Below are 12202 nucleotides of genomic sequence, written 5' to 3' on the forward strand. Positions count from 1 at the left end.
AATCCATGGGGAAAATTGAATACTGTAAACCAAACAGGCTGTGTTTTAGGCCCAATCCCATTTCTACCCCTTACCCCTTCCCTTTACCCCTTCGAAACAAGAGGGAGGGGTAAGAGGTAGAAATGGGATTGGGCTTTAGTCTACTCTGATGAGATGAAGACAGGACAATAACAACCCAAAGTAACAGTAAACGTTCAAACCCTCCATATTTATATCTCCTGACTCAAGTGTGTCATTCTTATAGTTTTATGTCGCTTTCAGCTTTATAGTTTATTTTGGTCTCTGTATCGCTCAAGAAGGAGCTTCACGGCAGCTCAGATCTCTTGGTTTGTCCCTTTCCCTGACTCTGCTAGTGAGGAGATGATACGATCGCCTTTCAGTTGGAGATCAGACAAATGGAGAGAGAGAGAGAGCTCCACTGGGACTGCCAGCTTAAAGGCTCATCTCTCACACCCTCTCCTTCCACTGTGTGTGTGTGTGCGTGTGTGTGTGCGTGTGTGTGTGAGTGTTTGTCTGTGAGGTGTGTGGTGTGTTGTGTGTGTATGCATATTTGTGAGTGTGTGTGTGTGTGTGTGTGTGTGTGTGTGTGTGTGTGTGTGTGTGTAAGAGGACAAGATAGATACAGAAAGCGAAGAAGAGATTGTCTTTGTGTGTGTGTGCGCGTGTGTGTGTGTGTGTGTGTGTGTGTGTGTGTGTGTGTGTGTGTGTGTGTGTTTGTGTATTTGTGTGTGTGTGTGTAAGTGTTTGGCTTTGTGTGTGTGTGTGTATGCTGCATGAATGTTATATTTTTGTATGACAGTGGAAATGAGTTTACCGTCAATGTCATGTTGACTTAGCTCCCAGAGATCAAAAAACTCAAATATGTCATCTGGTCATTTCAAAGCAAATTAAACATCAGCCAATAAATCTGAAGTCAGTGGGCAGTACCAAAGATCTATCAGCAGTTTCCAAACTGGGCTGTGAAAGGACCAAAGAGGACTTATTGTTGGATTTAAATATAACCCATTTACTAATTAGTGCTATGATTCTGATGGTTAGAATGGGGTTAATTGGCTCGTTAGGGGTTTTGGATCTCAGCTGGTACAACACTGGGATACACTTCGGTCCAAAGCTGTTTTAAGCCTCAAAGGATGGATATCAATGATTCGTTTGCAGAAATGTACAATACTATTGTGTACTGGAGGGTGACCTCCAATGAATGACAAAGAAACGTGGAATACCTTTTTACCTTAGATAAATATTGCATCGTAGAGTTGTCATCAAAGATCATGACATGCCAGGAGGGTTACTTTGGTTAAAAGACCAAACGATTCAAGGACACGACAGCGAACATGGGAATTCCAAATTCCGTTGTGCAAAAAATCCCTTTGGGAGACCCATTGTGATTTCCAAGAGCACAATATGCTCACACTCTTTCCGTGGAACATGCTCACCAGCATGTGGTGAAGTCCATTGCTTTTGTCCAAACAGCGGCTGTCAGTTTAATCAAATAGAGTATATTGTTGTTCAATCAACACTGTCATTTTTTAGCAGGCTTTGTGTGCTTGTGCGTACATATGTGTGGGTTTGTGTATGTGTGTTTTGCATATGCATATTTATTTATGTTTGGGAGAGAGGGCAAACGTGGGGCAGACTGGAGCTGATCAAATTTGGATTGGACACAAAATCAGTTTGAGTGTGTGTGTGCCCCCCGGCCATTTTCTGCGGTCGCCTGTGAAGGGTGCTCACGCGTCCAAAAGCAAAAACACAAACAGTTATCCGCATCCAGTTCGAATATGATGAGCTCTTTTTGATGTCAGAATTATGGCTCTGATAAAATGTACTCAACGACAATTATTGGCCCGGAATAATGGTTGTAAGTTTTATTTTTAAAAACCTTTTAATGTTTTTTCCAAGACGAATGGATTGGGGCCTCACCTTATTCGTTGCAATGTTTTTTTATAATCGGATGACATGAATGCTACTTACATTATCAAGAACAACAAATACAACATTCTGTTCAAAAAACTCTACAAGCCGCTACCAACAACATTCTGACCCTTATTTTTCATACACGACTACTTTGCAAATCAATCGATTACACATTCATATTGAATACATTTTACGGTAATGATTATCCTTATTTTAAATTGTTATACAGTTTAAGCAAATATGGACATTAAGTAGGCTAATACCTATCAGTGTTACAGATATTCATGGTTATTGACCAATATAGGACACAGTTACACAATGCAGTTAAACAGTTATATGCCAAGCCAGCCAATGCACAACATACTTGTGACACTGCAGACCATGTAGGCATCAAAACATGATGCACTTGATAATATTCCAACAGATGGCCTTCTCGGTGCTCAGCCAGCTGAGCGTGACATTCATTTCATGGATGTCGTGGGCCTATTCACCATCTCTGAGCGAGTCCTTGGGCCAGTAAAAACTCCACCTTGTCAAAGATGCAGAACACTCACAAGTCTGAGGAAAGGAGAACAGTTAGGAACGTACTCCCTTAGTCCCAGTGGCACTGTGTTCCCTTTTGTTATTGACCCAGACTGCTATCTTACTTTCTTCCTCTTTCTTTCTGTGTCTCGACTCTTGTTAAATGTGGAGCAGGAGCCCTGCAGGGCCAAAGATGAACATCACAGCAACAACCTTCATCGCACAGGTTTGACCCTTATCGGCAGGTGTTTAGTACGAAATTTGTATTTGTAATGAAATTTCATATTTGTGTTCAATCTTTTTCAGTTTATAGTTTTTTAAGTACTAGTAATGGGGAAGAGGTAAATGACTTTATTTCATGTTTTATTTATCTGGGTGAAAACGGTGGGAGTCCGTCGGAATCTTCACCTTTAGCAAACTCCAAAAAAAATCAAGCCTAAAGTGTTACTATCATGTTTGAAAATCAAATGGGAGCAAGTGGCCTTGCCAGGCTGAAAGCACCTGCGGCGGCTGGCCTAGATAGCGATGTCCTTCTCCCTCAGAAGGAGAGCTGTTAATGTGGTTGAAATGGATAGGGGGTGGAATCGACCTGGATAAAGTTAGGCAGGAAAATTGACCAGCCACGGTTTGGACTGGAAAGGCTCCCCGGGGGGCTAGGGAAATGTTCAGGGGGTGGTCTGAAATGGAAACGACTCCCTTGCATTTCAATTTGTTGAGAGATTCGTGTTTCATCTTGGCCTGCAAGGTAACGTGGAGGTTTACTATGCACAAGGAATGTTAGTGGAATTATCACAGCCTCTTAGAATTAAAAAAATACAAAAATAATTAAACATTCAAATAAGGCTTCATATTTAATTATAAGCTCATACACATTTGCAGTCTATGTGTTCTGCCTTCTATTGAGGAGTCAAATTTGAACACAGCATGAACAGACATTTGGACGCAATAATAATTAAACAAATGTGTGTTAGCCCATTATTTAACCCTTTCTTTTTAGTCCATAATAGCATAATCAACATTCTGCTGTCAGTCGCACCCTTTTCTCCCTTTTATCGCAAGCCAGGCTGCCATGACAGCCCCTGCCCAAATTACAGTATAATGACACTCACATAGTATTCAATGTCCCGCAGGGTTTCCTGTAATTTACGTGCCTGAATGACAAATATTCTTTTGCTCCGACTTGATGAATTCACAATAAAAGGGCTTCAGACAAATGAAGAGTGTTACAACATGAGCTGAGTTATGCCAAACGCTAAATGCATGAATGCACTGTTCAAGTTTGAGTTAGCTGTTAATGATCTTCTGCCATTTTACACTTTTGTCTGCTGTGTTTCATTTTGGATGTCATCAAGGGCATAACAGAATGGGTTTAGGTCTCTTACTCAAAGTAACCACCAGGTGGACTGCAAACATAAGGGTTCGAAGCCAATGCCCTCTGGCAGGGAGTCTAACAGTCCTAACCAACAGTAGACCGTCCTCCCCCCAATCTTTCAATCTTCCAATCTTTTAGGGGATTATCTGTGATTATTATGAAGGAACTTCCTCTAGGAATGGATCAGGATCTGACAACTAATGCCTCTCAGACAACCACACACACACACCCACCCACACGCACACACACACACACACACACAAACACACACACACACACACCCACACACACACACACACACACACACACACACACACACACACACACACACACACACACACACACACACACACACACACACACACACACACACACCACATACAAACCCACACACACAAACCAACACACACAAACTAACACACACACACCCACACCCATAGAAACTCACACACACGCACACACCCACACTCACACACACAAGCCTGTTCCAAACCGAACAGGGAGCGAAGAAACTTAATTGGATCACCAGCTGTGTTGATTTTCTGCGGTCACAACGATCACAATCAATAACCCCGAGCCACTGGCTGGGGCTCTGGTGCTTTCCGGACGTCAAGACCAATCCAACGCCGGCCTGTCTTCCCTCTGAAAGCCCTCTGTGAGATGAGTAGGGGAATGAGACTGGGTATTAATAGCCCCCCTGTCCGTGATATAGAAGGAGTTCGGCTGGGTTCCATGGCTGAACACACCGATCTGAATACTGAGTACTGACATACAATGGATTGATCTATTTAAATTAAGTCCAAGTTAAGGTCTTACATTATCCCAGCTCGAGGGCCGGTTGCACTCCTACTCCCCCCCCCCCCCCCCCCCCCCCCCCCAGCCCTGCACAAGCTACTTGTTTGAAATATGGCAGTAAGGATGCAGTTTCAAGAGTCCTGGACGTCGTGAAGTTACAACTGAACATCCCACCGGGGAGGGAATCAAGTGTTGGATGACAAACGATTATGCTTTGTGGAAGAAAAAAAAAAACAGTGAGGCAAAGGTTTCCAATTCAGCCTACGCAATGCACTGCTCCAGTTGAAGAAGCGACGTTATTCTCACTTCATAGTTCTGCTGGGACAAAGAAAACACTTTAGTTCAATTAAAGTCCTCCTCTCCAGCTCTTAACTGCGAGCAGAGGAGCGGTACGTCTCCTCCATCTGCCTTTTGTGTGGCCGTCGTTGAGGAGCTGGGGTGTTTGAAAACGAAAAGAAACTCCCTGCTTCCAACGTTGTTCACTTTACTCTGCTCCACTCTACACACACACACACAGAGACACACACACACATGCACAGACACACACACACACACACACACACACACACACACACACACTCACTCACACACACACACACGCACGCACGCACACACACACACACACACACACACACACACACACACACACACACACACACACACACACACACACACACACACACACACACACACCAGGCAAGGTATACATTACATTGCGTTTATAAGGTTGACACTTTTAAACTGAGCGACTTAGAATAAGATAATTAAACCTTCAAGATCCTACCCAGAAATTGCAAGGCTCATCTGGGTACATTCAATCCAATAAGCAACGTGCGCCATCATAGAAATAAGAGACGGAGTAAGGCTGTGTAGAAATGATGGCGCCAGGAATATGGTGCTGGAACTTATGCATGCACAAACGGCAAGAGTATGAATCTTAAATCTGATCTGAAATCCAATTTTAGATCACAGTCTTTAATTTTTTTATAAACTTTGGGAAAGATGTATTGTTTTATAGATGTTCCTCTGGTATCATATATCCGTCCCTACAGCCTACAACTAAACAAACATATAATATAGCTCTAAGTGGAGAGAATATTATCTTTTACATATTGTAAATCTATCTCATCTGCATTTCCAGGAGGTTCCCCCCGGTCTGCTACCCAGCTCTACACCTGGGGACCTTAATCTGAAACCATTCCACTTCAAGGGACTTCTGAGTGGACCATTGTACCATCTTGGTTAGAGAATATACGTATTGTATACAACACCTATGTATTATACTATACATTAATATAGTGCAATGTACAAGTTGTCAATAATGAGCCCTATTTTCCATTGTCCTTCCCGAGTGGGCTTGTCATAATCGTACAAAAAACGAATCAAGAACGTCACTAGAATTTCGGTCTTGTAAGAGCTCAGGACACATCACTTGTCGAGTTCATAGTAGTGCATTGTTATTGTGGAGCCTTGGTGATTCGAGCCTTTACAACTCAACGATCTTCAGAGACCTACGTTCAGAGTGGATTACACTTCATAACCCCCAGCCTCAAATACCCCCAGAGAATAAAGTACTGCAGTGTTGAAAGATCCTTGCTTTGGTTTGTGCTACAGTGGAAGGCTGTCAGTTTACGGTTTCTTTGAGTTCTCTTCATGGGGCAATTGATAGAAAACTTGTTTGTGTTCTAAACAATGGTCTTACTGATGAGATCCGGCATGGTGAAGACTGTGGATAAGGCTTGGAAGATTGCCGGCATGCAACAGTATATTTGGTGTAGTCAAATTCCCTCCAGTGTCAATGTCCAAATACCTTCCTTAGAATAGACCAGCAGTGCTCTCTATTGGGGAGATACAAACATGATTTAAAACATCATCACCAATGATTCAGAAGTATGGATGAGGGATAAATCATAGCAGATGTCATCATCTGAAAACATGGAAAAGGGTAATGTTATTTTATGTATTACTATGAATATAGATGGATTCCTCAGCAGTTAGACATTCAAACGTTCTGTACTTAACACATGATTTGGAACTCAACCACTTGAAATGAACTGTACTGCTTTTTTTTTGCAGTTTACTAATTACTAATCTCACTTTGAAAACAAATAATAGCTGCAATATGCGTATGATTGTTTGTAGTAGAAAAGGCAAGGCAAGGCAAGGCAACTTTATTTATATAGCACTTTTCATACACAAGGCAGACTCAAAGTGCTTCACATATAAACATTGTCATAAAATAAAATAAAATAATAGATAAGTAAAAGAAAAACAAATGCAAAGAAATGGGTAAAATAGAAAAAGGCATTTTATAGAAAATAAAGGCAAAGTTAAAAAAGCTTTTTAGAAAGTGCAATGTATTTAAGATTTAGCAGAAAGCTATAGCAAACATAAAAGTCTTCAGTCTTGTTTTAAAGGTGCTCAGAGTTGGGGCAAGTCTTAAAGCTATCCGACAAAAAAAAAGAGTCGAAAATATATGAAAAATGCAGAAATAAAAGCAGATTACGTAAGTAAATAAACTGTTGAGGATGACGTTATAATGTTTGCATTGGTCAGTGCCGACAGGCCATTTCCTCTGCTGCCAAAGATGCAGTCAACTAGTCAACCATTAACAAACAAAATATATGGAATTTCAGTGGCCTACCAAGTGTACTGAGTTCATCTTATCTTATTGTGTATCGGTCAAATACTACAGTAAATGTACTCAGTGACAGGACATGGGCTTCAGTAAACAGCCAAGGCCATTTAAACCAGTTTTATTAGGCTTCTGACTACACACTATGTAAGTACATGACTAGAGTGAAAAATTCAAAAAGTATTTGAAGAATTTCTTGATTATGAACACAAAAGTGGCCAAGCTTGGCTTGCTCGTATTTTGAGGTGTAACGCTATACTGCATTATTTTTTGCGATGTCATTCTCATAGTTGTGTTTACCTTGCGCAGTTCCATCTATGTGTTGCAAAACGTCCCAGGTGCAAGGTACATTGCATTTTATCTACATACTATTTGTCGGATAGCTTTGTAGGCTATTACAGTGTGATCCTGGTTGTATTTATTGTGCACTTAAATGCAGTTTTAACGCAGCATTCCAAATTTAATTCCATGCAGACATGCTCTGTAAAATATGTAAATCAAATAGTGATTAAAACATATACATTCTATGCGTCATGAAACTTATTTTTATACGACTTTAAAATAGAACATCAATTATGTTTGGGTGCTCAATTCACTGAGAAAAATCGACCATAGTTTTATAGACAGTAATGGGTTAATCCAATACTCAGTGGGTCTGGCCAAAAAAAAAGTTCTGGCTGGCTGGATTTTTTCCTTTCTGCATAAAAACAATTGCCCAACGGTCGGCTGTCCAGTATTTCTCTTCTCATCTAACCTAATTCATGATCACTTCATCTTAAGGTAGGACTGAATGACTCAATATGTTTAAAAATAGTGGGATCTCATTGCAAGGCTTCACAAAGTTTTATCTTAAATTCTATCCCCAGCTGGTATGCAATCTACTGTGCTCTTGGTGTTGTGGTTGCTGGGCACATCTCTGGTGTCTCCAGAGCCTGACCCAGGAGCCGAGAAGCTGACAGAGGAGCCCATTCCCTGCTCCAAGGGCTGCACCTGTCTGCACGATGACTACAGCCTGGAGCTCAACATGTACTGCAGTTCGCGGAACTTCACTCAGGTCCCGGCCAACATGCCCGTGTCGGCGTTCTCCCTCTGGCTAGACGGCAACCTGTTCCCCTCCCTCGCAGCGGGCTCCTTCAGTCACCTCTCCAACCTGGAGTTTTTGAATCTTCAGAACGGCCAGCTGGTCACGCTTGACCCTCAGGTGTTCCGAGGGCTGAGGGCGCTCGCTCACATTCACCTGGAACGCAACCGTCTCAGGACATTACCTGGCACCATCTTCCAGAACACCCCCAACCTGGCCTCGCTCAGTCTCCACAACAACCAGCTGTCGCGCGTTGAGGAGCGCTTGTTTGCCGGCTTGTCCCAAATGTGGCTCCTCAACCTGGGTTGGAACTCCATCGCGGTGCTGCCCGAGGCTGTGTTCCAGGAGCTGCATGGGCTGAGGGAACTAGTGCTGACGGGGAACAGACTGGCCTACATACAGCCACAGCTGTTCCAAAGTCTCACCGAGCTAAAAGAGTTGGACCTCACCGGGAATTTCCTCAAGGTCATCAAGGCCAACGTGTTCACCAAACTTTCCAAGCTACAGAAGCTCTACCTGGCTCAGAACCAGATAGCCACGGTGATGCCGAGAGCCTTTGTGGGAATGAAGGCCCTCCGATGGTTGGATCTGACCAACAACAGACTCACGGCTATCCACGATGACACGTTCTCGGGGCTCTACAATCTCCACGTCCTGCGCATTGCCAACAACTCCCTAGCTGGGATCAGGCCCAGGACCTTCCGCGACCTGCAGTATCTGGAAGAGCTGCGCCTCAGCCACAACCGAATCCGCGTTCTTGGGGACAGGATCTTTGAAGGTCTCAGCCACCTGGAGGTCCTGGAGCTCGAGCACAACCAGGTGCAGGAGGGGCAAGCCAACGCTTTCAGCGGCCTCACCCACGTGGCTGTCATCAACCTGTCCGGGAGCTGTTTCCAAAGTCTGCCCGACCAAATATTCAAAGGCCTGCCGAAGCTCCACAGCCTCCACCTGGACAGAGGCTGTCTGTCGAGGGTCACGACCCAGTCTTTCACGGGGCTCTCTGGGCTGCGACGTCTGTTTTTGCAGCACAACAACATCTCTACAGTCGAACGCCATGGCTTTGCAGACCTCGTGGGGCTGCTGGGGCTAGACATCAGTTTCAATAAGCTGGAGACGCTCATGAGCTCGGCATTCTTTGGCCTCAAGAATCTGGAGTATCTGCTGTTGTCCAATAACCTTTTCAGGCATATTTTGCAAGATGGCACGAAGCAGCTTCTGCCCAAGGTGCGGTATCTTGACCTGAGAGACAATGCTCTGACTGCCATGGTTCCCGATTTCCCGGAGAACATGGAGAAACTTTTGCTGTCAGGAAACCAGTGGAAATGTGACTGCAATGCTCTTCCCCTGCGAAACTACAGTCTGAGAAGCCCGTTGGTGGTCCCTCGGCAAGTTGAGACCCATGCAGAAGGTGAGGAGCCAGACCGAACGGTCACCATCTACAACAGCATCACGTGCAGCAGCCCACCCAGTGTGCTCGGCCAGGACCTGAGGGATGTCGCAGATGAACTGTTTGTCCACTGTTAAACTCGCAGGCAAAAGACAATCTAACAAGAAATCAAAGAATGTAACGGTTGATTATTGCTTTGAAGGTAAGTTGTCGTTGGGTTAGTGTTGTTTACTAGTTTGAATACCAGAGATTTGTTTGATTTAATTCAAGAAGCTATATGGGGTTAATGTCTTGTATCAGCAATATGACTCCATGTCAAGATCACAAACACAAACTCTAGTATGGTCCACATGTTGGTAGCCTATGACCAAAGAGCATTGAACTGTTTTTGATTTAAATTGTAACCTTTATTTGAACAAGTCACATCTTTTGTCTGTTAAAATAAATGTTGGCTAAATCCAATTAAAGTTTTTAATTGACTGTATTTACAAAAGTATGGTTTTATTTTATTGGGTGAATTAAGGGTGACTGGGACTGAGATAGGCACGACACAATACATTTCTTTGACTCTTAGGATGCAACATAACCATATGATAAGGTAATATGGTTCTATCATATCCCTAGGATGTGTAGCCTACTCTTTTTTTGTAACATGGTTCAAAAACAAATACTATTTTTGGGTGATTGGGACAGCAAGTTTAGTTGCTTGGGTCAGCATAATTTATCATTGATTCAGCATCGCATATGCCAGGCATGTAACCTTGTGAGGCAAATAGACTCGCCAGAATGCGACCCCGCGAGAATCAATAACGGCAGGCAACTTATGTGTGTTTTATTCGATCCCCCAGCGGTTTGCGCCAATCGGCATCCTTTGAGGAACTTTGTTATCTACATGACACATGATAAGACAGATGGGTCATCCAACCTTCCAAGTATTCTTTGAAAGTGCCTGCCCGTATCCAAACATTTTTCCAAGGATGACTTCTCGAATGGTTCTGTGTAAGAAGCCATCTGGTGCATCAGGTTACCAGGCCAAGACTATGAGCCTTAACTTGGGTGTGTTCCATGCCTCCACTATCTCCCTGTACTTTTCAATCGCACCCTTCATCCTTTCCTAACCAACCATCCACTATTGTCTGTTTTTTATGCTGTTTTGTCCTCGCCCTTTTCCTGTCTCTCTGACTCTCTATCCGTATCATTGGGGCCGGGGGCTGTACTGGACTTATCCACTGTGACCGACAAGTCGATGGCCAGTAAACCACTGATTAGTGCACTTCCACTCTGCAATGGATTAATCAGGGTTGGTGAGGAGGGGATTTAGAGGTCTAGCCTTAACTAAGTGCCAGGTTGTTCTGGGAGAGTGTGTTGATGGTGTCCCAAAACACTGCTCAAATCATTCAACCCACTCAGTAACAGTTGTAAATATATTGTTGTGAGGTACTGCACATAAGAATGCCACACTGGCAGTGGTGGAGACAGTTAGTCATCGGCAACTTAAAAAAATAGAAGGTCTGTCGAAGAGGTTACTACAGGCCTATAATTCGGCCAGGTAACATTTCAATGTCTGCAGCTTCATGATTTTCCAATATTTAGCTAACGGTCGCTACAAATGACATGTTAGTTTTACTGTTTCCATTATCACTGTTGTTACTTTTTGCTTCTGTCAAATCAGCTTCGGCCTTTAAGCATCTGACGCATAACCTATAGCTATATATAACTACATTAGTAGTTATGACTGCATAAAAAATAGTAACATATACACAATTTATAACCCTAACCCCTATGCATAACACATGCAAGGGATATACATTACAATGCCTTTAAAAACGGCCCCAATCGCCCAAAACCATTGGACAATGTGAAAATGACTAAACATTAAATGATCAAAGCTGTTATTGATTTTGGCATATAATATTCATGGTTCCATCAAAGGTTTGGGCAATCTATTTGCTATGACATTTACAGGGCTGCCAAGTTTCAGGAAAAGTTTATGCAAAGGGATATAAACTTCTAAAAAGTCTTGAGGAACAGTGGGCCTCATAGGGCATGGGGGTTAAGGATCGATTCAAATCAGCCCCTTTTTCAGCCACAGTGTGTATGTTTGTTTGTGTGTCCACTGCTTCCTCCACAGGCTTCGACTGCCTCCTCCACTGTTTCCTCCACAGTCTTCTCCAGTGCCTCCTCAGGTCCCCCCTCTACTTTCTTCTCCAGTCCCTCCTCCACTGTCTTCTCCAGTGCCTCCTCAGGTCCCTCCTCCAATGTCTTCTCCAGTGCCTCCCCCACTGTCTCCTCTGACCCTCCTAATCCCTTCAGTGACCCATCGATCTCCATCGCTCGAAAGTCCCAGCCAGTCCGATCGCTGGAAACACCTATCTGGTCAGATCGGTCGAAAATGTATAATATATAATAATAATGACATTATTATTCTTTTTTTTATTTTCCCATACAGGAATATAAGACTGTCTAACTAACAGGTACAACTATTTTTCTAATCCAGAA

At 43.2% G+C, this 12202-nt stretch overlaps 1 protein-coding gene across 3 annotated transcripts; it reads left to right on the forward strand.

Moving 5' to 3' along the window:
* The first annotated feature begins 6520 nt into the window (after positions 1–6520).
* igfals (insulin-like growth factor binding protein, acid labile subunit) lies at positions 6521–10187 on the forward strand. 3 transcript variants are annotated; one of them, XM_030342468.1, is made up of 2 exons: positions 6521–6545; positions 8102–10187. In XM_030342468.1, exons 1-2 carry the CDS (start codon positions 6536–6538, stop codon positions 9838–9840), a joined length of 1749 nt encoding a protein of 582 aa, XP_030198328.1. In that variant the 5' UTR covers positions 6521–6535; the 3' UTR covers positions 9841–10187. The 3 variants fall into 3 exon arrangements, with proteins under 3 accessions (XP_030198328.1, XP_030198343.1, XP_030198335.1); XM_030342483.1 differs by lacking the exon at positions 6521–6545 and adding an exon at positions 7241–7382; XM_030342475.1 differs by lacking the exon at positions 6521–6545 and adding an exon at positions 7821–8015.
* Positions 10188–12202: the final 2015 nt, after the last annotated feature.

This window comes from Gadus morhua, chromosome 2, assembly GCF_902167405.1.
Source record: "Gadus morhua chromosome 2, gadMor3.0, whole genome shotgun sequence".
In the NCBI taxonomy this organism is placed as follows: domain Eukaryota; kingdom Metazoa; phylum Chordata; class Actinopteri; order Gadiformes; family Gadidae; genus Gadus; species Gadus morhua.